Consider the following 27,119-nt stretch of genomic DNA (forward strand, 5'->3'; position numbering starts at 1 on the left):
ATCGTTGTCAAAAACAACCCAATCAATCCTATCGCGCTTGGGCTGCTGAACTTCATGGCCTCAGTCGAAAGTGTCAATTTGTTACTGACGTTCACAAAGAATCTTATGCCGATTCCATGGTACGGGATGCTATTATCCGATCGGCGCCCGACAAAGAAGTTCGGCAACGTGCCCTTCAGTTGGCAAATCCGACTCTAGATGAAGTTCTCTCCATTGCGCAGTCTTTTGAAATTTCTCGCGCCGCTGGGGCAGAAATAGAGGCGTGGGGTGATGTCGTGAAAATACAACCTCTGTGCGCTGTTGACGACGCGTGCGGTGCGTCCCAGCCAGCCGACGTGGCCGCAGTGCGTTTCCACGAGCAGCCTCGGCCTAGCCGTAAACAACCCGCTAAGAAACTGCAGCAAAACCCCCGGCAACTTCCTTCATGTCCGCGGTGTTTTACGAAACATTCTCGCAAGGATTGTCCCCAACGTTGGGCTGTGTGTCACAATTGCAAAAAGAAAGGTCATGTGTCTTCCGTTTGCAAATCCGACCGCATACATGATGTTCACGAACATGACGCTGATTCTGATTCTGTGTTGTCTGTCAATAGCACTTCTTCCCTTTCAGGGAAGTTATTCCTCACTGTCCAAATTCTTGGTCGAGATGTTCGCATGCAAGTGGATACCGGTTCTGCTGCCACTATAATTAATTCTCAGACGTATCTTCAGCTGGGTTCTCCACTCCTGTCACCTGTCACTCGGCAATTACGGACGTACAATAAACAGAAGATTTCTCTCTTGGGACAGTTTAATGCTGAGGTATCTTACAAATCCGTCGTTCGCACTGTTCCCATATTTGTGGTCGACCAGAGCAACTCAGAAAATCTTTTTGGTTTCGATGCCTTTCGCGTTTTTGGGTTCTCCATAGATGACTCTGTGAATATTGTCTCTGATGCTATTCCTTATGCTCAACTGGATTCCTTGTTGACGACATTTTCATCTCTTTTTTTTCTCCTGGGTTAGGCCATGCAAACGACTTTGAAGCTCATATCATGCTCAAACCCACTGCTCGGCCTAAGTTTTTTCGGGCTCGGCCCATTCCTGTGGCCCTTTGTGATCAGGTAAAATGGGAGTTGGATCGTCTCACTGCTTCAGGGGTCTTGCTTCCTGTCACTTCCAGTGAGTGGTCCTCTCCTGTCGTCGTAGTTGCTAAGCCAAATGGTGATATTCGTCTTTGTGGTGATTTCAAAGCCGCTGCAAATGCTCAATGCCTCATCGACACTTACCTTATGCCTCGTCATGAAGAACTGTTCACTAAACTTGCTGGAGGCCAGTATTTTTCTAAAATTGACCTGTCAGAAGCTTATCATCAACTTCCTCTCGACGCTGTTTCCCGGCAGTTTCTGGTCCTTAACACGCCTTTCGGACTCTATCAATACCAACGCTTGCCATTCGGGGTTGCTAGTGCCCCTGCTCTCTTTCAGCGATTCTTGGAACAATTATTGCTCCCTGTCCCCGGGTGTATCAATTACATGGACGACATTGTTGTCACTGGCTCCACCACTGAAGAACATCTTCAAAACCTCCGCACACTTTTTCATGTCTTACAGACTGCCGGTCTTAAGTGTAATCTTCAGAAATCACAATTTTTTTCAGGCATCTATCACGTACTTGGGGTTTCAACTCTCTCGGGATGGTATTCGTCCGCTTCAACAAACTGTCGCTGCGATCGGTGCCCTTCCTCGCCCTACATCTGTTAAGGAACTGCAGGCCTTCTTGGGGAAAATAGCATACTATCACAAGTTTTTACCGTCTGCGGCTTCGGTGGCTCAGCCGTTGCATCGCCTGTTGCATAAAAACGTGCCTTTTCACTGGTCCACGTCATGTGAAGCGGCTTTCCAGAAATTAAGACTATGCTGAAACAGGCCCTGTGCCTGGCTACTTATCGACCTGGCCAACATCTTGTTCTTGCCACAGATGCCTCTCAATACGGGGTCGGTGCAGTCCTTGCGCACCGTTTTTCTGACGGTTTGGAACAACCCATTGCTTATGCCTCAAAAACGCTCACGGATGCCCAACAAAAGTATTCTCAAATTGAGAGAGAAGCTTTGGCCATCATTTATGCTCTTCATAAGTTTGGTGTTTTTCTCTATGGCTCAAAATTTCATCTTGTTACGGATCACAAACCACTTGATTCTTTGTTTCATCCATCAACGTCACTTCCCGACTATGAGATTCATTTCCGGCCAACGGCTCAACATGCGAATGCTGATGCTCTGTCTTGCCTTCCCATGGGTCTTGATCAGGCATTCGATAGGGACACTTTTGTGTTTCCACCTGGATGTTGCCGAGCAGCGGGTTGTGGACGGGTTCCCCATCACTGGGGACAGGCTGGCGGCTGCTACGGGTTCTGACCCTACCCTCTCCCGGGTTTTACGCTGTATTCAGAAGGGTTGGCCAGATCGCCCGTCCGCTAAGACTTCTGATCCGTTGCGGAACTACTACACTTTGCGCTACCGCCTCACGGCTAGGGATGGTGTTATCCTCCTCTCCACTGACAATGCTTCGTCGTGTGTTGTGGTACCTGCGTCTATGCGTGTTTCGGTCTTGCGCCTCCTTCACCAAGGGCACTGGGGTGTGTCTCGCACAAAATCTTTGGCGCGCCGTCATGTGTACTGGCCTGGCATCGACTTTGAAATAGCACACATGGTCGGTGCCTGCGGTCCTTGTGCGTCACAGGCCGCTGCCCCGAAGTCATCTTTGACACCGTGGCCTTCGCCTGAAAAGCCCTGGGAGCGCATTCATGCTGACTTTGCGGGACCCTTTTTAGGTACTTATTGGCTCGTCGTAATTGACGCCTACTCTAACTTCCTTTTCATTGTCCATTGCACGTCACCTACCACCGCGGCAACCACCAGTGCTCTCGCCCGCATTTTTTCTTTGGATGGCCTCCCCTCTACTCTTGTTACTGATAATGGTCCACAATTTGCCTCTTCCGAATTTGCGGATTTTTGTGCTCGTCACGGCGTTACGCATGTTACGGCCCCGCCGTTCCATCCAAAATCGAACGGTGAGGCTGAATGACTGGTCCGCACATTTAAGGCTCAGATGCGGAAAGTTCTGACTTCTTCTGCTGCTGATGATGCGCTTCTCCAGTTTCTGGCGTCTTATCGTTTCACCCCCATGAGCGACCACAGCCCGGCTGAGCTCTTACATGGCCGACAGCCCCGCACGCTACTTCATCTTTTGCGGCCTCCCACCTTACGGCCGCGGGTGCCTTCACTTGGCCGGTTCACCGCCGACGACCTCGTCTGGGTACGGGGATATGGCAGGCGGCCAAAATGGAGCCTGGGCCGCATCTTAAGACACCGTGGCAGACGCCTGTATGAAATCCAGACGGACACGAGTGTTGCAGTGTGTCATTCGGACCAGCTTCGGCCACGGGTGCCAGCAACGCCTGTTCCGAATGCCGCCAAACCACCTTTGGCTCTACCTGATGCTCGGGATCTTGGCATCTCTCAATACTCACAACGCAGCCCTCTCACAGTCATCGCGATGCCAGCACCAGAACGGACGCCACCAGGAGACGTGCCCATGCAGGAACCAGAGGACCATCCTCTGTCAGAGCAAATCTACTCGCCTCCTCCTCCAACGGACGCCGACACATCGCCCATGTCTCCTGTCATATCAACTGGACTTGCCGCAACGGGCAGATTGGTGCATGGGGCCCCAGCAGATTTGACCCCTACGTCTCCTGTCATCTCGACCCGTTATCATCGGGGACACTTCCGTCCGTACGGGAAGCCTCCTCCTCGAGACTTTACGGCGAGTCAAACAACGCCCATGGACGTTAGCCATCTCCAGGATACCTCCATCAAGACCAGTGCAACAATTTCAAAGGGGGGAAAAGTGTTGTGACTCACCGATCATTCAAAGTGCCGCCGCGCAATTACGCGCGTCCTCTACGTGCGGCGCTGTCTGCCAGCCATGCAGCAGCTGCGCCACCTAAGCGGCCAGCCGAGCAGCAGCCGCTAGACTAGGACTCAGTGCTCATTCGAATGCTAACGTGTACACATGTCATACTTGTCAACTTACTCTGTGACTTATATGTGTTGTTGTGTCGTTCCGAAATATATGTGTTAAACTTGAAGTTCTAACACTTTTCACTAATTTCCAGAGAACTATGCAATTCTGGAACACACTGAAATCCCTGTGGCACAGTATTGTACCATATAGCCCATTGATTGGTTGGTTAATTTGGGGGAGGGGACCAAATAGCAAGGTCACTGGTCTTATCAGATTAGGGAAGGAAGTCAGCCGTGCCCTTTCAAAGGAACCATCCCAGCATTTGCCTGACTATAGCCCACTGAGCAAAGTTGAGTACTGGATGGCAATTCATTTTCTGCATTTCAAAGGAAACAACACTGCAACAATCCATGCAGAGTGGATGAAAGTGTATGGCAACAATGCACTGTCATATAACTAAGTAGTTAGGTGGAGCAGATATTTCCAGTGGCAAGAAAAATGTGGCAGACTCACTCTCTGTGAAGAACAAGGAATCACGACATAGACGATACAGGAAAAAAGTGAATATGAGTCACTGATTAGTTTTCAACATCTTGCACAACATTCGGAAGATGGCAAAGGTAACACCTGCTAGTTTCTGTGACTGTTCTCACTGATTCAAAGAGTCCACTAAAACTAAGCTTCCAGGAAATGCTGCAGCTGTGTTAGGCCAAGCCTGATGACTTCTTTAGCTACTTAATCATGGCAGATAAGTATTGAGTGTACCACTATGACCCCAAGATAAGGGAGCAAAGCAAGCAGTGGCCACACACAGTTTCTCCACCACTAAAATAGGTGAAGACTCAACCATCAATGGACAAGGTAGTGATGAGTGGTTTTTGAGACTATCATGGAGTGGAGCTAACAGGAACACACTACCAAAATCTCCTGAGGCTTGTCAAGATGAAGCAATGTATGAAGGGGATGATTTTGCTTCACACAATGCCCCAGTTCACTCACAAAAGCACAATTGCTACTTCTACAGGCTGTCAAATTTGGATCACCCATATTTTTTTGACATAGCAGCCAGTGAATTCTTCCTCTTTCCTCAGATGAAAAACCACTACACGATTGCCATACTCAGAAAAATGAAGAGGTGATTTTTGAGGTGGAATGTTTCCTAAACATCCAAAATGCAGACTTCTACAGCCGAGGTAGTCACCAAGTCATCCACCATTGGGAAAAATGTGTCACACAGAAGGGTGAAAATGCACAGAAGGGCTAACACCATCAGCAAATTTCATGGTCACAGCTTGGTTTTTGAAGCTATTATTAAAACTTTATGATTACTCTCATTCAATTGTTATAGACTGAAATATAGTGGAACGAAGTAAGCTTTTTGTCCAAACTTGCTGCTAGAAACACCTAGCATCAACACCTAGTTCACTTCATGGATGGAATATTGTTCCAAAATTTTGATTCTTTGTTTTGTTTCCTGCATCTCACCCTCTATGTCAGATGGTTGGCCAAGAGGGACGCAGTATCAAGAAGCTAAATTGAAACAACAGCCAATGAATTACATCTTTGAAATGTTCTTATTGTATAATATGATAGCTGTAATAATTCTGTGTAAGACTGCCAAGAAATGGTTGTTAACAGAAAGGCAGCCAAAGTGTTAGACATCTATATTCTATTAAAATTCCTTGTCCACTCAGAAACAAACATTTAGTTTCAGTTTATAATCTATAACACAGCTTCAATGTGGAAAAAAATAGTACTGAATACTGAAAAGATCATGTAATAAAATAAAAGTAAGTTCATCTTACCGTCATCTGTATCATTCAGATTGACAAAGCCAGCCGGAGATCGATGGATGTGAGTGAGTAACTCTTGATGTTTGTGCTGAAAAGGAAAGAAAGAAACCACCATAAAGGACAGCTTCACAAGTCAGTCAATAAGTACTGTTACTGAACTACCCAATGTTGCAAATCAAACAAATAAAATTTCATCAAAACACAGTTTACAGTACTACATTTTTTTTACATGAAATATTTACCTCTAATTTCTCTAGCTGCAACTGTGCAGCATTTCTTTCTGCTGTAAGAGTTTCCACTGCACTCTGTTTTTGAACAAGTGCATGAGTAAGACTATGCAACCGAGATTCAACATCATTAGATGAAGGCAAAACTGGTCTTTGAGACAGTTGTTTACGTAGTTTATTGAGTTCAATTTCACGATCACGGACTTTAGTAGTTAATGTGCTCTGCTGCACAAACAAATCCTCTCTTACCGCTCGAAGTTCCTAAAAACGGAGTTTTCAAAGAGTCAAATCAATATCTCTTAATCTGACAAAATAATTCATAATGCAAACAACTTGATAAATTAAAAATACATTACGATAAAAGGACATGTTTTTACTTGATTACCTAAGATTAAATATGTCCTGACATAAATATGGTCAGATTTGCATGCAAATTGTTATGTATACCACATTTTAAAAATTGCTTCACAATTTAAAATATTCTTAGTGTCATTTAAGAGTCGCTAAACAAGTGAACTGGTCTGAAAATGACAGTGGCAAAAAGCAATATGAACTAAATAAATTACATGGCACAGAAGGGAATATTTTAACAGTAAAATTTTCTAATTCCTATTGGAAGTGATGAGACATAAGAGAAACTCTTACTGCTTTACTGTCTTCACCTAATATTCACTGTCTTCACCTAATATTCATCAATATGAATTTAATATTCACAATTCAATTGTGAGTCAATAAGGAACCTCTGAACAGTCAGCCAAGTAACATTTAGGAATCCAACATACCTCTATGTGTGCTCGACAATCATCCTCAGCTGCTTGACGAGCTCGTCGTTCACTTTCTAGAGCTTCCTGGAGCCTACGTTCTGTGTCACGAGCAGTAGCCAAACGCCGCTCTGCCTCACATAATTCTTCTCTCATACCTTGCAAGCGTGCTTCCAATTGCAAAACTTCTTCACACACTACTTCGTGTTCGTGTCGGAGAGCCTGCAGTTCCAGATAGTGTGTGTCATCTGTCGGAGTGACTCCTGAATTGATATCTGAAACTAATAATTGACCAGATGCCCATACAAGTAATGCTGACAGTTCTTTAAAAGTTACATCACTGATAAACACGTGTTGTCATTAGACACATTACCAGCAAAATTTATATTTTATTCATCATGGAGTTCTGCCAAGGGGCTAAATATAAGTGTTGTATTGGAAGTCAGTTCCCCAACCACAGCGAGAAAAGAGATTGAAGCTGTCCTTAGCATATGCTTACTCACAATTGTACTTTTGAGAACATGCTAGGTTAATCTATTACAGTTCCCTTGCCTGCCTGCCAGCACATGGGTGTCTGTGGGCAGGGATGGGCAAATAGCTGATGTACGGGCAGTCAGATGGCTGAACTTAAGTGTACATGACCGTACTGCCCTAGTCTCACACCCAAAGCAGGAGAGGCCATGTGCACAGAATGCACGCAATGGGGTTAACTGGCACGTACCCTATACCAGCAATGCCTGCCGGCGAGCGAGATGATGGGCACTCCCTTGTGCTCATGGTCCATGGGGCAGACTTGGAACAGCCTATGCCAGGTGAAAATCCAGCTAGGTCTCACACAGATGAGATACAATAAAAGAATAAGTTGAACAAAACTGAACACAATCAGTAACTAAATCATTTCAGTAACCCACATTATGGGTTGAAATCTATTACCAGAAAATCAGCTTCCAGTCCAAGTTAAACAACACTGGAAATATAGCCAACAGACACATTACTCATGCAGTCACCAGAATAGATCAAGCACTCTAGTAGATTGCAGAAATTAAAATGCTGATGGAGTAAGCATAATTTATAAGTAGTGGTAATCCGGTGGCACTAAACTGCCACATGAAATAACATACATAGTAGTAGCACCTTGATACTAATGTTGAGTTATAAGAGAGATGGGATTATTTATGACAAAGAATAAAAACAGGGCAAGTGACAGGACTTAGACAAATAACACAGCCACTATAAGAGGAAAGCAAATATTAAAAGTGTAGACTTTATATCTTCCTGAGGGAGTGAATATATCAGACAACTGAATTTTTGTCAAGGGGCAAGGGTCTTCTCTCTCAGAATTCCTCAACTCAGTTTTGCAACAGCACAGAAAGTCTGTTGATTGATGCTAATATGCCCAAAAAGACACAAAATAAAAATGGCAAAACTATCTTAATTAGAGCTCTTATGACATTAGCTGCATTATTCAGTCAACTCTCTGCGTTATCATCTCCAATTAGATTTCTCCGAGTACTGTCTCGTTGTCAACATACAAGGTAAATCATTTACCTGGCAGCATCTGTATAAAACATGCAGCTCATCCTCAGCCTACCTTGCCACAGACACAGACTGAGGCAGCTAGTTTTTGTATTTTTTTCCTCCACATTACATGATGTGAGCAAAAAACTGCAAAATATTTTCCTCTGTGCAATGCTGAAAATGATGGGACTGATTTTAAATACCCAATAGTCTAATTATTAGTGCTCTTACAAAAGCAATCCGAGGTGAATACGGTTAAAGTAATTAAAATATCAACACTAATTATATAAAATCTTCATTAAGATAAACCTTATTTTTCCCCCAGTCTCATTAACTTTCACTTACAGATCAATCCCAAACAAAATTTTTACTAACTCTAGCTGTAAGTGTACCGAAATTACACATATGGAACACATGGTAATCCAACGTGTTATAAAAATGTGCCTCATTGATTATCAAATAGAAGGTCGAGCTCACCATATTGAAAACACACATCAGATAGTCCTTTCATTTTTCTGTATTTTTTTACGACACAATCACATGAGCATTTCACAATGCTGCAACCAGGTCTACCTAACCAGTGGTCATCTGCAGACTAACGGCACATACCACAAACAGTTTCTGTGCATTGTATTGTTGACACAGTGTAAACTATTTGCAGCCTGTGGTTTTAGTCTGTAGATGACACTGGTTGGGTGAAACTAGTTACAAAATTGTGAAATGCTCAAGTGATTGTCTCATAAAATAGATAACATGAAAGAACATAATCACTTAATGTCCAAGACAGTATGTCTTTTTTTTCCAAATTGAGATATTGGTAGCAGGGGTGTAGGGGTATATAGTAAACATTCTTTCTCCCATTGGGATACAATCATATGTATTAATGGCAAGGTGACAGCATTTTCAATGGAATGACAAACTGTGTCACAGTATGTCCAATACAGGAATCCTTAAGCTGCTTTTCCTGAAGCATTATTTCCTAAAATTTACATGTGCCATGAGGGCCCTTTTTGTGCCATATTGGATTCTCTTCTCTGCTTGGTAAATGCACACTATTTTAAAAGGAAAAATGAGTATTTGGGAGGGAAAGAATTCTGTAGCATGATCAGATATTTTTAAAGAAACAATATTTGAACTCTTCCATTTGATGAGCAGCAGCTGGAATGCTGGAAGAGAACATAAAAACAGGAAAACAATCTACAATGATCAGTAGATATAGATCTGCAACTAACAGTATTCACTCATGACCTCCCTACCCAATTAAGGGGTCTAACATGCAACACACTGCCCACAGAATGCAAATTTTGTAATTCCGGAGCAATCCCTGGCCAGAATCTGAATGGGGGACACTTTACCTTTGGAATATTTTATCCACAAGGAAGTTGTCATCATTTAGTAATACAGTAATGCTGCACATCCTTGGGAAAAATAACAACTGTAGTTTTCATATGCTTTCAGCCATTCACAGTACAAACATAGCAAAGGCCATTTTGGCTAAAATTAGGCCAGTCAGCCATCCAGACTGTTGCTACTGTGACAGATGCTGCCTCTCTTCAAGAACCACAGGTTTGTCTGGCCGCCTCTCACAGATAACCTTCTGCAGGTAAGGCACCTCACTTCAGCAAAATCCATGGGCAGTATGTCAACAGTGCTTTGGTACCTCATTAACTTACTTACTGTATATAGCAACAAACTTATTTCCTGGAGTCTACCACTCAAGTAAGATATTAAGTACTTTTGCAATCCTGTACATTTCCCCACAACCAGAGAGAGCAGCAGTGGTGGATACCTACTGAGAAAACACAGAGAAGTGTGCAGCGAGGGTATAGAATGCTTCCATCCAGCCAAATTTTATGATAAAGCTAAATGGACTACTTCCACAACATGTCTTAAATGCTATAATATGATCTACTGAATTTGATATTCTTCAAGGAATATTTTACAATACCCAGGCAAAGCAGAATTCAGCAGTTTTACTCTTTATTATTGATGGAACCACAGTTACAGTTACCTCTTGTGGCCAGATCATTTCCTTGAACTGTCCAGAATGTTCTTCAAACCAATCGCGAACAATTGTGGCACAGTGACATGGTGCATCACCACCCATAAAAATTCCATTATTGTTGGGGAACATGAAGTCCTTGAATGGCTGCACTTGGTCTCCAGGTAGCCGAAACATTTCCCGTCAATAATAAGTTCAAGTGGACCAGAGGACCCAGTCTATTCCAAGTAAATGCAGCCCATACCATTATGGAACAACCACCAGGCTGCATAGTGCCTTGTTAACAACTTGAGACCATGGCTTTGTGGAATCTGTGCCACACTCAGACCCTACCATCAGCTCTTATCAAGTTAAATCGGACTCATCTAACCAGGCCATGGTTTCCCAGTTGTCTAGTGTTCAACCGATATGGTCATGAGACCAGGAGAGGTACTGCAGACGATGTCATGCTGTTAGCAAAGGCACTCATGTCAGCTGTCTGTTATCATAGCCCATTAATGTCAAATTTTGCCGCACTGTCCTAATGGATACGTTCATCGTATGTACCACATTGATTTCTGGGGTTATATCATGCAGTGTTGCTTGTCTGTTAGCACTGACAATTCTATGCAAACATTGCTGCTCTTGATTGTTAAGTGAAGGCCGTTGGCCACTGTATTGTCCATGCTGACAGGTAATGCCTGAAGTCTCGTATTCTTGGTATACTCTTGACAATATAGATCTCGGAATATTGAATTCCCTTATGATTTCTGAAATGGAATGTCTCAAGCATCTAGCTCCAACTACCATTCCACATTCAAAGTCTTCATTCCCTTTGTGCAGCCATAACATTGTCGGAAACCTTTTCACATGAGACACCTGAGTAGAAACGACAGCCCCATCAATGCACTGTTCTTTTATACACTGTGCACGCAATACTACTGCCATCTGTATACGTGCATATTGCTATCCCATGAACTTTGTTGCCACAGTGTAATCTGTCCCAAGGGAAATCAAATACAAAATCAAAGTACCATATTTATCTGAATATACAACAATCCTGAATATAAGATGACCCACTTCAAGCATCTGCTTAAAAAGTTACCCGTTCTAAACTTATGTCATTTACTGACCATCTACATTTTGATAATACAAGCAGAAATAAAATAAACAAAAAGAAATGGTTTACATTAATATGCAAAGAATTTTCTTTTCTATCCTTTTTGCTTGCTAACTCTGTCATCTGTGATAGCACTATTTTTAATCACCACCACCATCATCCGAACAGCACAGCTGTGAAATTTATATCTTTGTTGCTGTCAAAAATATTTAGCTGGTTCTTCCGAACGTGTTGCGATTTCTCCGGTTGTGGTTACAATGGGGCCTGAGAACCCAGCTTTTTTTCCCCAAATATATATCAGATTTCACTACTATACTGACTTGAGGATATTGTAATATTTCTTGTTTAGAAACATATTGTCTGCCCGCTGCTCTCTCACTGACTGTGTAGAAACAGCACATTTTGTTCTAGTCATATGCCATGGAGACAAACGCTGCACCATGAAATGTGAAAGTACCCCACTGGCCCATGTCTAGACTTGTGTCATCTGAAAAAATGAATACTGTTATTGAGTATTTTTAAAGTCAGTTCAGTTCTGTCTAGAAAGGGATTCAGGCAAGCTGCAGTTTAAATGTGGTAGGTGTTCATAAAATTCCAAACTACATGGTATCGATTACCAATATTGGCAACACGATGTAGTTTCCAGTCCACTCACTACTCTCCTCTCTGCACTCATCCTTGTTCTCAGCCAAGCTGGTGTCACTGTTCCCCTCCTGTAGTGTCGTGCGTGAGCAACTGGGAAACACGGACTGCAATATCATCTAGAGTGCACAGGTCATGTGTAACAACTGCAACTACAACACAAATAAAAGATTGCAATCACAAATCAGACCCATTCTAAAACTTTCGCTTGTCCTGTGATCTACTGACGTCTGTTGGTACTGTTTCCACAACGGGTCTTTCCACTGTAATTCATTCTTGCAATAACAATTACAGTCAGTTTAATATGATTTATTTTGTTTGTTAGACAAGTCATTCTGGATTAATTTTCATTATTGTTTCGTCTGAATGTCACCGTATTCTAAAGCTGCTTAAAAGCTGGTTATGTTGTTTCCTGATATTCTAATACATGAACAGCAACAGAATTTCTTACTTGCAATCCACTTAATAAATCATTACAATCTCCCATAATCAAATAAAAATATTGATCTGGATTCTGAATCAATGTTTTTGGATGCAAACATTTTCAGTTTTGAATGTTATCTTTTTTTAATCATCACTTCTGTCAATACACATTTCCTTCAAGAAGTCTTTGGAAAAAATCTTAACAGTATTCTTTTTATATGCCCTTAAGATGGCCTTTCCAATGCAGTAATGCAATTGTATGATGTTCCCTCCAAAGGACCATCCAGTTTTTCGAAACAGAAATAGTCACCAGTGCCAAATTGGGTGAGTACAAGATGAGGAGGAAGATTTGCTTGATTTTTGTCCAGAAACTGGCTGATAATAATCATGGCATGTCAAAAAGCACTGTCAAGCTGCAGAAACTACTCCTAGAGATGGTTCAGACTGATTCGTCATATTGGACTTTCGAGTAAGCGAACTATCGTATCTTTTGTAGAAGTCACCAGTAAACATTTGTTCTGCAGGCATTAACTGTCCTTGAAAGACAATATGACCACTGAAGAACACAGTGACCATTGATTTCATCTTTGCTTTTGTAACTCTTACTTTCGTTAGCTTTGTTACCTGGAGGCCCATAGATTTGATTATTTGGCGACAAACTAGTTGCAGTACATGCCACCCTCTTCATCAATTCAAATATCTCCACTGCAGTTTTCCCACATTTGAAGAAAAGCCTGATTGTTCTACAATGCTCTATTTTACATCAGTCACTGACATAAAACACAACGATGACAACAACAACAACAACAACAAAACACCAACAACAAAACAACAACAAGAGAGATAGTATTAGTGGTTTTCCAGTGGAGAAGTGATTCTAGTAGCTCATCAGAAATACAACATATAACCTTTCATTCCTGTCTAGTACATTCATTCTTTCAGTGAAAACTACCCTCTTTTGGAAACAGGGTACCATTAGATTAAGAATTACTTGCCCAAAAACAGAACAACATGAGATTTCTCCAAACTCTAAGTTTCAGTTTATTCATATTTGCATGTATGTTGTTACAACATATGATCCACCACAATAAGAGCACTGTCATTATTGTGGTTTTTCCCTTAGCTGTTTCTCTCCTCATAGATGGAAAACCAAAGTCAAACACAATGTAAATTGAAAGTACTTGGTTGGTCATTCAACACACTTAAACTCTGATGTGGGACACATGATCATAGAGATTCCTGTTGTGAAGGAAGGAAGATTAGTGTTTACTCTCCCATTGTCAACAAGGTCATTAAAGATGGAGCACAATCTGGGAGTGGCAAAAGACAAGATAGAAAATCAGCCATGCCCTTTCAAAGAAACCATCCTGTACTTGGCTTAAGTTTTTTATTAGGGAAATCATGGATAACATAAACCTGAATGGCTGAATAGCAATTTGAACTGCCATCCTCAATGTGAGTCAAGTGACTTACCACTGTACTACCTAGCTCAGCGGTTTCTGATGTGCTTGAAAACACTTTGCTTCCTAAATTTTCTGCTATTGGTTTCCTTTAGCTTCACCTTCCTGAAATTGTGATTGAATCTGTGTTGGAGCACACTGTTTGTTGTATTTCTCTTACCTTTGCTACACCAACTGCTGAGAGTTTTCTGCCCAGTAGAACTCTCTAGCATTTGCAATGACTCACTGAGAGGTGCTGTTTTATAAGTGCATTTAAACAAGCAGTATTTAAGTTTGTCTTCACAATTCGTGTCTGCATTGATACATCATTCTTTTAGGCAGACTTCTCCGAAGCTACTGTAAACAATGACACAGATAAAAGAAAATTAGGGATAAACTTGCCTTTTTGGCCTCAGTGTAGAATAGCAGGATGACTTCCCAAAACATAGATACAGACTTCAGAGTCAGGGGATGGGTGGTGGATGTGACCTCACCTGCACCTATTTACGTGTACACTCCACAAATGCATAGGCATATACTTTTCCCCCACAGGATACAGCACATTAATTCTGTGCACCACTGCAACTGTAGAGCCACAGGCATTTCCAACGGGGACACGCAAGAACGGGCACCGAGTGAGATGGTGCAGTGATTAGCATCCTGGACTCATATTTGGGAGGACGACTGTTCAAACCCGTGTGTACCCATCCTGATTTAGGTTTTCGTGTTTTCCCTAAATCGCTACAGGCAAATGCGGGGATGGTTCCTTTGAAAGGGCATGGCCGACTTCCTTCCCCATCCTTTCCTAATCCGATGGGACCGATGACCTCACTGTTTTGTCTCTTCCCCCAAATCAACCAACCAACCAAGATGGGGCACTTGCCCCTCCTCGTATCTCTGAGTATAGATTTTTTTTAATTCGTTATGAAATTCTCACACAGTGATTTGTCTGCGATTCTAATAAACCTAAGACTTAAGATTTCTGAGTGCAACAGAAAATTCTGTCTCTTTAGCAAACACCGAGTAACTTGAATTTTTTGGTTGGCATGCAGCTCACGGGAAAGTATACCATTTCCACGGTGCACGTGTGGATATGGCACTGCGTTGCAATCAAAGTGGACATGAATCTTTATGAAACAGAGACTCCAATCTCTTCTCTGTCATTTCCTCACACTGCCCTTATTGAGCTGCTGAAAAGAACCACTCCAACACTCTGGTGTGATTCCACTAACTGTTCCCGAGTAACATAAATGTGGCTACAGTGTGCACCCTTTCTGCCTATTGTAAAACTTAATTACAAAGTAGATACCATTTGTCAGTGATGGCTTCCAGAGTCCACTTTCAGGTTTATATGGCAGAGCTATTTTGGTAGTCTCTTTAAGATCACAGCCATGTTACACTGTGTGTGTGTGTAGTTCACACACGAACCGAAACTCATCAGTCAAGGGGATAATGGACTGGACTGGATCAATGAGGTTTAAGGGACCAAACTGCAACTCTAACTGTATTCTGGGATGTTTAGACACAAAAGTTTAGAAATACACCTATGCAATCATTTTCACGTAAGTAGTCTTAGTCAGGCCAATACGTTATGAGGTGTCTTTACAATGAATCCATGGTTTATAAAATAAATAACAAAATTTTACCAACTGTTCTGGTGAATACCAGGGCTTTTTTTTCCTTCCAAAAACTGCTGAGGTCCAAGTGCCCCCATCATAACCTTAGAACACAAATATGTGAAAGTTAAAAGTGATTACACATTAAGCCCAATCAACAGAAGGAAAGAGAGCTAAAAACGACAACCTCCCCTTAGAGAAAGGTTCACAAAGTATGTAGTAGAGACAGTGGAGGTCCCGAACCAAAGATTAAAAGTCCTACACCATACTGCTAACAGCCCATGTGTCTTTCGCTAAAACGGCCGATAATGCAGATGGCAAACATACACTGGAATGTAAAAGGTTACAAAAAGGGGTATTAGGCCAGGAAATGGCAAACTGTCAAAGGTTGATGACAGCGAGCACAAAGTGGTGGTGGATCACTGCTTAACAAATGGTAATGGTTAAAAAGACAGTGACCAAAAGGCAACTACCATGAAATGATCTCCTTGTGACAAAAGGGACAAGAGGAGGTCGGCCAGCTGTTGGGAGAGGTTTAATTCCCTGGAGCTTGTGCCCAGCCCGAGAAGACCAGTGGTAATGTCAAAGTGACACCATCTCCCAACACACAGCAACATGAAGATCATCCAAAGGATTGGAAAAGCTAGTAGGCCGAGGTAGGAGCACTGCACCCTTGCCAGCAATGTCAGCAGCCTCATTTCCCATCAGACCGACATGACCATGAGCCCACCTGAACATCAAAGTGGCTCCCTCAACAGCAAGCAAGTGGAAGCTTTCTTGGATCCATTGCACTAAGGGGTGGACTGTGTACAGCACAGAGACTCAGAAGGGCACTGAGAGAATCAGAGCATATGGCATAATTAAAAAGCCTGTATCCCTAGACGTACTGGGTAACATGATAGTGAGCGATGACCTCTGCTGTAAAAATTCCCTCAACAGCAAGCAAGTGGAAGCTTTCTTGGATCCATTGCACTAAGGGGTGGACTGTGTACAGCACAGAGACTCAGAAGGGCACTGAGAGAATCAGAGCATATGGCATAATTAAAAAGCCTGTATCCCTAGACGTACTGGGTAACATGATAGTGAGCGATGACCTCTGCTGTAAAAATTCTAGCAGTGTTCTGGAAGTTGATACCAAAATGGTCTGTGCCGATGAGGACACACCTGACACCATAGTGAGTCTTCAAGCCATCAGTGTACACAAAGGTGCTATTGCTAAGTTGCGGGTGAGGTCGAGAAACTTACAGTTACAGATCAAATCTGGAAGTGAATGGAGCTCAAGATGATCATGGGCTGCCACACAAAGCCAAGGCTGTGAAGGGTTCACACCCACTGGGAATGTGGCATGTAGCAGGAAGTTAAGCTGCTAGAGCAGTAGCTGAAAGCAAACTCCGGGAGGTAACAGAGACGAAGGGTGTGCTTCATACTGACGGTCAAAAGAGTAATCGAAAAAGATGGCATAGGATGGATGACCAGGCATGGCAGACAAATGGCACATGTATCTGCTGAAGAAGACATCACACTGGTATGACTGTGGTAGTTCGGCAGCTTCTGCATAGTCTCTCTCAACCGGGCAAATGTAAAAGTCAACAGTGGCCAAACACATTCCATGATGGTTGATTAGGTTAAGATGGCAAAAGATGGAAGGATGTGCAGAGGAGCAAATGAAACACACAAAATCTAGTTTTGAATGGACAAAGGATCAGTACAAATGGAGGAGGGTGGTCCGATCAGCTCCCCAGGGAGTACTGCTTAGGACATGTAGCACACTGAGGGACTGAGTACAGTTTGCAACCAGGTAAGACACGTGGAAAGACCAAGAAAGTTTCTTATCGAGCATGAGCCCCAGGAATTTCTTCATTTGGCAAATGGAAAAGCAATAGGCTGAAGATGTAAAGACAGTGGAAGAAGCCATTGTGCTGGCAGAAATTCATACAAACAGTTTTGTCAGTGGAAAAGTGAAAGTTACTGCCAATGCTCCATGACAGGGTGTATACGTGGACAAGGAAAAAATTCCCGGATTTTTCCCGGATCTCCCAGTTAAAAATACATTTTCTCCCAGATGAAAATACACTTTTTCCATGTTAAGTGACAGTATACTTGCCCTTGGAACTGTAAAGATTATCCTTTGAATGGATATGGTTTTATACAGCAGCATAGAATTTCCTGGCACTTTAGAAAACGAAACTCATGGGGAAAAAACATGTTTTGGAAAGATCTTTGATGTGCAGCAACATGTACACTGCATATTTCCATATTATAAAAGTATAAATTCGAATTCCACCAACACGAAAAGTCAATGGTTTAAATCAATATACATAGCGTTGCTACAAGAAAGGCAAAGCTTTCGCGTATAATATTTGTCTCTAAGATTAATAAGCTACAAGAAAAGCTAAGCTTTCACATATAATGTTGATCTGTTTAGCAGATGTTACACTTTAAGATACATCACACAAATACGCCAGTAAAATTTTACATACCGACGTAAATGTCTTCTGGCCTCGAAATTCTTCTAAATGGCTCGTCATCAAAGAGTTGATTTTTAAAAGAAAGAAAACGCTCTGCGATTTAACAAATTAATCGTACATTCTCGCACATAGTTCATCTTGCGTGAAAGGATATTAACTTTGAAAATAACGCTTTTCGAACAACAATTCGCAATATTTTCCCGCGTCCTGTTAGAAATAGATTCATTTCAGCAGTTTCCAGAGAGCGCCAGATAAGAGGTGTCACTGCGCTTGCGCAGCTACGTATGTTCGTACGTGTAAAACATTAAAAGATCTTACATTATGTCATAAAAGAAACAAGACATCAGAGGATACTCCAAGAGCGTCGGAATTCCGTGAACCATACTAAAATGCATAGTTTGCCTTAAAGCGCACATTCGTATGTCCAGATTCCCAATGATGTAGGCCTCGACCTGATATTAAGCTTTTCGGTGTGGTTTTCGGGATGTGAATTTTTCATTATGGCATAATGCCATACGTGCTGAAAAGTGAAAACGTGCATTTGAAATGCAGCAAACAGTTGAAACTAGCCAATAGTGTGGAATTAAACACTTCGTTTCAAGTAAATTGACTGCCTCAGCAGGAAAGCTTAATAAAAGCCAAATTTCTTTAGCAAACCGACAAAAATAACTTTATTGTTCTGCAAGGTGATTAATGCTTGACTGTCAGAAAGGTGGAACTAAAATAAAATCTGAAACTAATAACACATTTTAGGCTTCTGTAATTATGTGAGTGTATTTTAATTCACTTGATAGCTCTCAGCCACAGAAATCCGCCTTGTTTCATTTGATGTGAGAGCAGTAAACGAAGAGGAAAAGAAAAATCAGTAAACGTGAGCACGAGTCACGTGGAAATACACCCTCCCCCCCCCCTTCCCCACCTCCTACCCCCCACCAGGGGTGCATTTCAAAATCGTATGAAAAATCGATAGACCAACATGCGCTGGATGCTAGGTGCTTTGTGAAACAAGGTTTTTTTCCCCCTCAAGAATATGAATTTGCCCCTCCCCCCGAAATTGCCACCCAGTTCAGATACCCCGGTTTGCCCCCAACCCCCAATAGATCCAGGCCTGATGCGCACGGGTGAATATGGCAGCTTGGGTGCGCCAGTTAAATTTTTGGAGGATGCTAAGTTCACCGGACTTGGATATGATGTGACGTCATTATGACGTATACATGCTACATCGAAAACGATAGAAACCGTATATCGACTATTCGACATTTGTGAACTTTCAAGAGGTTGTGACAGGATAGCGCTGTGCTCTGCGCCATTCGTTTGTGAACAGTAGACTCCAAAGCTGAACTGAGTATATGATGACCAAACACATTGGTTCTCCGAGTAAGAGACCTTTACTGGTGCCATCTTCTGCAAACTGCATCCAGCAAAAGTAACGAGACTTATGCATAGTTTAAGGTATCCGCTCATGTTGTGATGCAATTCGTATTTTGCATAATCTTGTCTTAGCAAAATATACTGCTGACATAAACCACATTGACATGGCCAGGTACATGCTAAAACTATTGTGGTTGTATACATGACATAATATACAGCACGTTTGGTTTATCATACCACCATGGAATGCTTTGACACTGCATTCAATCATTTCATACGTCAATCAGTACTAGACACTAACCTCTGGTTAAGATTACATTGAGAAATCCACTTCCCCTCATATTTCATCTCCGGTCGACGATTTTTCTTCAACAATGCCCCATATTTTCCTTTTTAAGTTCGAAATTCAATCATTCTACACACCAGTCATTACTGGACACTAAGGTACCTGTCTCTGCGGTCCGAGTGTAAAATTACATGGAATTATGTTTGATAAAAAGACTATCTTGGGATGGACATATAAATTACTTAGCTAACAAACTTGCACGAGTTCTCTTTCAGCTATATAAATTAAGAAAAAAAGTCAGCAAGAGTATGCTGCTACAATCTAATATGTACTGACAAGACCAATTGTATGAAACCATACTAAAATGTTGATAATAAATAAATATTATTTTCGGTGTAAGCATTCAATACAACAATCACACAATCTAATCTGTTCGGGACATAAGAAGACTTCACTTTTTTACGAAACGTGTTGTCCGTGGTGTTTTCAAGGCCACGGTCAGGAATATTTCTATTAATATCCAGCTCTTTTACTTTTATTTTGGCGAAATACATATACGCTGCCACACTGAGCTGTTTTCAGAATTGCACGTGTCAAAACAAACCACTAGCTGACGACAGTTTAGAATCTCGAACGTTCGTAAAAGTCAATAGGTGTGTTAATCGACTAAAGCGTATATACGTCATAATGACATCACATCATATCCAGGTTAGGTGTGTTAATCGACTAAAGCGTATATACGTCATAATGACATCACATCATATCCAGGTTGGGTGAACTTAGCATCCTCCTAAATTTTTTCGGGTACCATGTGGCTGGTTGCTGCTTACACAGCCAACAGCCATATTTCTGTAGCCAGAAGAGGGAGAAGGAACTACTCATACGCGACTCAACTACGCGTGTGCATGAGGCTGCTCGTAACTGATCAAATGAGTCTAATGTAAACAGTCATGATGTCACGCTCATTGGAGGCAATTTGTTGTTATGAAGTGTTGCATAGTCTTCCGAAAACCTTTGACACATTTTGTTGTTCGCAGACGCTTGTACGAGCACTGTTTTATTTTATATGGTGCATTTCCATTGCAATGTAAGTTTTATTTTTGTTTTTTCTCTTGTTCATGTTTTGATGCTGCAGTATTATTCTGCAGTAGCGGGATACAGTAATATCCCTTGTTGCAGTATCTGTTCTTACGAGTCAAAATTACAAAAATTTAACTGAAAACTAAAACAACGAAAAATTCCTGAGTTTTTCCCAGTTTTCTCCCGGATAAAAAAATTCTTGGGTTTTTCCCGGATCTCCCGGATGTTCTGGGTAGTATACACCCTGCATGAGTAAACACATCGAAGACGGCGCTCAAGGAGACAAGTCTCTGGAGAACTGCAATAGCTCACAGAGTCATTTATGGAGCCGGAGGTGACTGGTGGAAGACAGTCCACAATATGGTTAATGGCTATAGCAAAGAGGACGACGCTCAGGATGGAGCCTTGAACCACCCTGTTCCCCTGGATAAAGCGGGTTCAACAAGGCCAAATCCATATGTACCTTGAAAACCCTGTCTTTTGAAAATTCCTGAAGGAAATGGGGCAGGCGGCCTCAGAAGCCCCACATGTACAGGGTGTAGAGGACACCAGTCCTCCAGCAGGTGTCGTAGGCTTTCTCCAAATCAAAAAACATGGCCCACAATCTGGTACTTGCACAGAAAACTGTTCATGACATGGGTTGACAAAGTGATGAGATGGTCAAGTGCAGAACTGCTTGCTCAAAATCCACATTGTGAGAGTGGAGCCACAATACCTGCTGGCCATGAATCGTACATTCCATCACCTTGCAAACACACCCGGTGAGAGAAATGAGGTGGTAGCTAGAAGAAAGGTGTTTGTCCTTACCGGGTTTATGTACGGGTATGACAGCAGCTTCATGCCGGCGTCTGGGACATGTGATATCCGCCCAAATACAACTGTACATATGAAGGAGAAAATGCTTGCCCCCAAAAGAAAGTTGTGGCAACATCCAAATGAACATCGTCCCGCCCTAGGGCGGAAGATCGGCATGAAGTCAGAGCGTGGTCTAGCTGCCTCATAGTAAGGATGGTATCATAGCATTCATGATTCTGAGAGGAGAAGGATATCACCTGAGCCTCCTCCACTCATTTCTGAAGGAAGAATGTGGGGTGATAGTGGGTGGAGCTCAACATCTTTGTAAAATAACAGCCCAAGATGATGGGGATAGCAACAGGGCCCACAAAGACATCACCTGTTATGGTCAGACTGGAAATTGGGATATGAACCTTGGTCCCAAAGAGCTGACTGAGGTTTCCCCACATGACGGAAAAGAGTATGAAACTATTAAAAGAACTAGTAAATGAAATCCAGTTAGCTTTTCTGCTATCCCAAAGAATGTGACAACACTGTGCACATAACTGTTCATAACAAATACAGTTTGCCATTGGAGAATGATGGTTAAGGCATCAGCATCCTCTCTGGATCATCCATGGCAGAAAAACAGTAGGTGGTGCACACCAGTGAAATGGAGGTCGGCTGGGTGAGGTATCACGCACCGACACCATTGAAGAGGATCTCTGAGTTGGGAAAGGGGAAGACCGTTTACCTTTGTTTGATTTCCTAGAGCCTTTACAGATGGCAGACAAAGACTCAGATATTTGTTGGCTGGAGGGATGTAGAAAGTCTTCACGGGAGTATTCTTTTTGTTCTTTCTGGCCTGCTAGTTGTGTAGCAGGTGATTTCACTGCCAGGAGTGAAGATATGGTGGCTTGTTGCGCAGCTGTAGGAGGAGGTGCTGCAGATGCTACGGTGATATTTGGCTGTTCCACAACTGCAGTACTGAATTCGACGTTGCAAGTCTGCATGGCCGTGTCCTTCATGGAGCGGGGCATAGCAAGGACAGTACTGTTAAGTGCCAGATGGTAAAATGCAGGGCTTTCGAATAACCAACAACTTGCAAGCGATAGGGTGGGGTACTTTTTCTTTCACCCAGACCTCATGGATGGCTTGCTCATCGAGATAAGTGGGACATTCACAGGACACGGTGGCATGGTTGCCATTACAACTCATACAGCAGGAAGGAGGAGGTGGGCAATTGTTCTTGTGAGCATCTCTACCACAAGAAACACATTTGGCCATGTTTTGACATGACACATGTGTCTGGTTATAATGTTGAAACTGGTAGCAACACATCGAGTTTGGGACGTACAGTCAGATGACGATGACTTCATAGCCTGCCTTAATCTTTGATGAAAGCACTACTAAATGAAATGCGAGAAAAAGAGAGTGTCTAGGCACTAAGTTTGTACCAACCTTTTCCATTACCCAATGGACTGCAGTGATGCCCTGATCAGGGAGATATGTTTTAATTTCTCCCTTGGCCAGACCATCAAGCACCTGAGTATAAACAACACCACGAGAAGAATTCAGCATACAATGGATCTCAACATGAACAGGATAGCCATGGAGGAGTGAGGCTGTGAGCAGTTGTTGGGCTTGAAAATCACAATTGGTCTCCAGAAGCAAAGTCCCATTACATAGGCAAGAGCAGGATTTCATAGGGCCTGAAACTGCATCAACACCTTTTTGAATAATAAGTGGATTAACTGTAGCAAAGGACTGACATCCTCCGGTACATGATACCACGAAGAATTGGGATGAAGCTATGAGTTTTTTTGAATCTTTAGCCTCATTCCATTTGTGTTTAGTAGATATACACTCCTGGAAATGGAAAAAAGAACACATTGACACCGGTGTGTCAGACCCACCATACTTGCTCCCGACACTGCGAGAGGGCTGTACAAGCAATGATCACACGCACGGCACAGCGGACACACCAGGAACCGCGGTGTTGGCCGTCGAATGGCGCTAGCTGCGCAGCATTTGTGCACCGCCGCCGTCAGTGTCAGCCAGTTTGCCGTGGCATACGGAGCTCCATCGCAGTCTTTAACACTGGTAGCATGCCGCGACAGCGTGGACGTGAACCGTATGTGCAGTTGACGGACTTTGAGCGAGGGCGTATAGTGGGCATGCGGGAGGCCGGGTGGACGTACCGCCGAATGGCTCAACACGTGGGGCGTGAGGTCTCCACAGTACATCGATGTTGTCGCCAGTGGTCGGCGGAAGGTGCACGTGCCCGTCGACCTGGGACCGGACCGCAGCGACGCACGGATGCACGCCAAGACCGTAGGATCCTACGCAGTGCCGTAGGGGACCGCACCGCCACTTCCCAGAAAATTAGGGACACTGTTGCTCCTGGGGTATCGGCGAGGACCATTCGCAACCGTCTCCATGAAGCTGGGCTACGGTCCCGCACACCGTTAGGCCGTCTTCCGCTCACGCCCCAACATCGTGCAGCCCGCCTCCAGTGGTGTCGCGACAGGCGTGAATGGAGGGACGAATGGAGACGTGTCGTCTTCAGCGATGAGAGTCGCTTCTGCCTTGGTGCCAATGATGGTCGTATGTGTGTTTGGCGCCGTGCAGGTGAGCGCCACAATCAGGACTGCATATGACCGTGGCACACAGGGCCAACACCCGGCATCATGGTGTGGGGAGCGATCTCCTACACTGGCCGTACACCACTGGTGATCGTCGAGGGGACACTGAATAGTGCACGGTACATCCAAACCGTCATCGAACCCATCGTTCTACCATTCCTAGACCAGCAAGGGAACTTGCTGTTCCAACAGGACAATGCACGTCCGCATGTATCCCGTGCCACCCAACGTGCTCTAGAAGGTGTAAGTCAACTACCCTGGCCAGCAAGATCTCCGGATCTGTCCCCCATTGAGCATGTTTGGGATTGGATGAAGCGTCGTCTCACGCGGTCTGCACGTCCAGCACGAACGCTGGTCCAACTGAGGCGCCAGGTGGAAATGGCATGGCAAGCCGTTCCACAGGACTACATCCAGCATCTCTACGATCGTCTCCATGGGAGAATAGCAGCCTGCATTGCTGCGAAAGGTGGATATACACTGTACTAGTGCCAACATTGTGCATGCTCTGTTGCCTGTGTTTATGTGCCTGTGGTTCTGTCAGTGTGATCATGTGATGTATCTGACCCCAGGAATGTGTCAATAAAGTTTCCCCTTCCTGGGACAATGAATTCACGGTGTTCTTATTTCAATTTCCAGGAGTGTAGATTGATATGGGGATCAGCTCATTGTGGAAAAATCACCCATGTTTGTCAGTCTCCAACGGTGCACTCCTTCCAACTGGGGGAGGGGGGAGGGGGAGCCTAGAAGGGAGGCCTCACCCACCTTAGGTGACCATTCACACCTCAGGTCACAGCCCCTAAACTCCTGACAGAGGTGCCAATTGGCAATTGGGAAGGTAACACCTCACACAATCACCCCTCCTTGAGCCGGGCCTGTACCAGGGGGTAAATGCAAACCCTACCTGTCAACCCGGGGCTGGGAATTACAAGTTACCCAGTCACCTGTTAAGCATCAAACGCATGAGCCGGCCTTCAGGAGCGCGCAGAGAGGATAAAGCAACAAAGAGAGAGCTCAAATGCTGAAGTGGAGGAGATAGAGAATGAAGAAAGAATGAAACAGATGAGGAGCTGTTCCGATGCTGGGCTATCGAAACTTCAGACCACATTACCAAAACTGTCTAAGACATGTTCCCCAAGGGACGGGAAAAAGAATGGCAAGAGTATAGACATGCAGCATGGAAATGGGAGAGACGCTGCAAAGGCCGGGGTCCTGTGGTAATCAAGCACAAATTCACCAAAGTGTGGTGAGCCCCCTGGGGGGAATGTCAGTGGTGTGTACTATTAGTACGGGAGGGTCACAGGCTAGAATTTCCTTCAACTTAAAAGCAGGTGGATTTTCTCCTCCTCTAGCTGTTTTTTTTTTTTTTTTTTTTTTTTTTTTTTTTTTTTTTTTTTTTTTTTTAATGTGCTCACAAAACTGTGCTATTCTGTAAATAATAAAAATGTTGCTATAAACACAAGTAAGATAAATGCTGTTTTACTAACTTTCTCCACGTAGCTGAGCAAGAGCGCGTTCCTTGTCTTGAAGAATGCGCTGTGCTCGTAATTTATACTGGTCAAAGTCTTGTCGGGCTACAACAGCATCCCTGCGTGCAATCTCTTCCAATTGCAAGGCCTCCTGCCGTTCAGTTTCACTCTTCTTAACTGCTACAGATAAGACTTCCAGTTTGCGGCTAAAGTGCTCCAACAACTGATGCAGCAATCCTCTGAAATTCAACATGAGAAATTAGTGGCCCTATTTTTGTTTAACAGCCCCATAGTTTGCTAAGTTTTATTACACAATAGAACAAATATTCAGCTGGATTTTAAAAAGACATTAATTCCCCAGCACTTAATAGCCATTTCAGTTCGTTCATGGAGAAAACAAAACCTACAATACATTCAAGCAAGGTTAAATGATTTTACAAGTATTCTAAATTTTCACATTACAAAAACAGCAAAGAGTCATATGGCACTACAAACTGTCAAACAGTAGTTCATAAACCATCTGTAACTTTCAGGCCTTACACTTAGACACAAGCTTAGTTTGCACATACATAGTTTCCACATTCTATGAGTAAAAAGAATCACACGGGAGCTGACCTGGGCAGCAAGCTGAATGCAGAAGACTCAGGAGTCCACAACACTTATTGTATTTTGACTACCCTCAGAACCGGTGCATTTCTGCGGTTCAGTACGATCTCAAGGAGACACACCTTTTAGATGCTTTGCTTGGATTCAAAAAGCTTAATACTATTTAGCGCAACATATCAATCTATTGGCAGAGATCAGTTTCCTTCGATTGTGGCAATACGTCCACTTTTAGCAAAGAAAGTTCACACTATTTTCAAGGTCCATTCAGCAAGCTGCAAACACATGACAGTCACATTTTGTCAGCAGTTGCGATGTTGAATATAACATATCAAGCATCTTTCACTAGAATTATCATAACTAAACCTCTATTCCTATTTTAAGACTGTGTGTTATCCACTCATTGCAAATACTCCCCCTACTTGTTATACCCTGTAAGCTTTTAAAATCATGATACACAAATAATCTCATTTCTGATGGTAACCACAAATACATACAGAAAATTGGGAGCCCCAATGCCCATTTTGGGGGTTTTGAAACAACAGCAGTAAACCAAGCACCAAGGAAAATGTAGTGACCTCGACTCGCAGGTCACTTCACACTTATCCATTAGCACTGATGTCAATGACCAACACTGGTAACACAGCACTTTGAAACCGTCATGAGACCACTACCTGCCGTAGCATGAGCACTGGAGTGTGTGCGGTTGTTGGACACACAACATGTGAAATAACCAGAAGGATGATAATAGTTTACACTTCAGTTATTTATCTTGTTGTTCAACAGACCAATAAAAGCACTTTTTTTCAGTGAAGTGTACCATTTATTAAGTACCTACAAAGTAGTGACAAAAGAAAGTATCACGGAACAGCTACAGCGACAGTTGCACAGCATCAGCA

The 27,119-nt window shown here is 43.1% G+C and overlaps 1 protein-coding gene across 2 annotated transcripts in view; it reads right to left on the reverse strand.

Annotated features, from left to right (window-relative positions):
* Nucleotides 1–27,119, reverse strand: part of LOC126183611 (golgin-84-like) — a 104,661-nt gene that overhangs the window by 29,818 nt on the left and 47,724 nt on the right. For both annotated transcript variants that reach the window (XM_049925721.1, XM_049925722.1), the window contains exons 6-9: nucleotides 25,636–25,856; nucleotides 6,810–7,069; nucleotides 6,043–6,288; nucleotides 5,813–5,888 (exon numbers count right to left, since the gene is read on the reverse strand). In XM_049925721.1, the coding sequence (XP_049781678.1) occupies nucleotides 5,813–5,888; nucleotides 6,043–6,288; nucleotides 6,810–7,069; nucleotides 25,636–25,856 (803 nt within the window). The remainder of the gene's footprint in view (nucleotides 1–5,812; nucleotides 5,889–6,042; nucleotides 6,289–6,809; nucleotides 7,070–25,635; nucleotides 25,857–27,119) is intronic.

Source organism: Schistocerca cancellata, chromosome 4 (assembly GCF_023864275.1).
Source record: "Schistocerca cancellata isolate TAMUIC-IGC-003103 chromosome 4, iqSchCanc2.1, whole genome shotgun sequence".
In the NCBI taxonomy this organism is placed as follows: domain Eukaryota; kingdom Metazoa; phylum Arthropoda; class Insecta; order Orthoptera; family Acrididae; genus Schistocerca; species Schistocerca cancellata.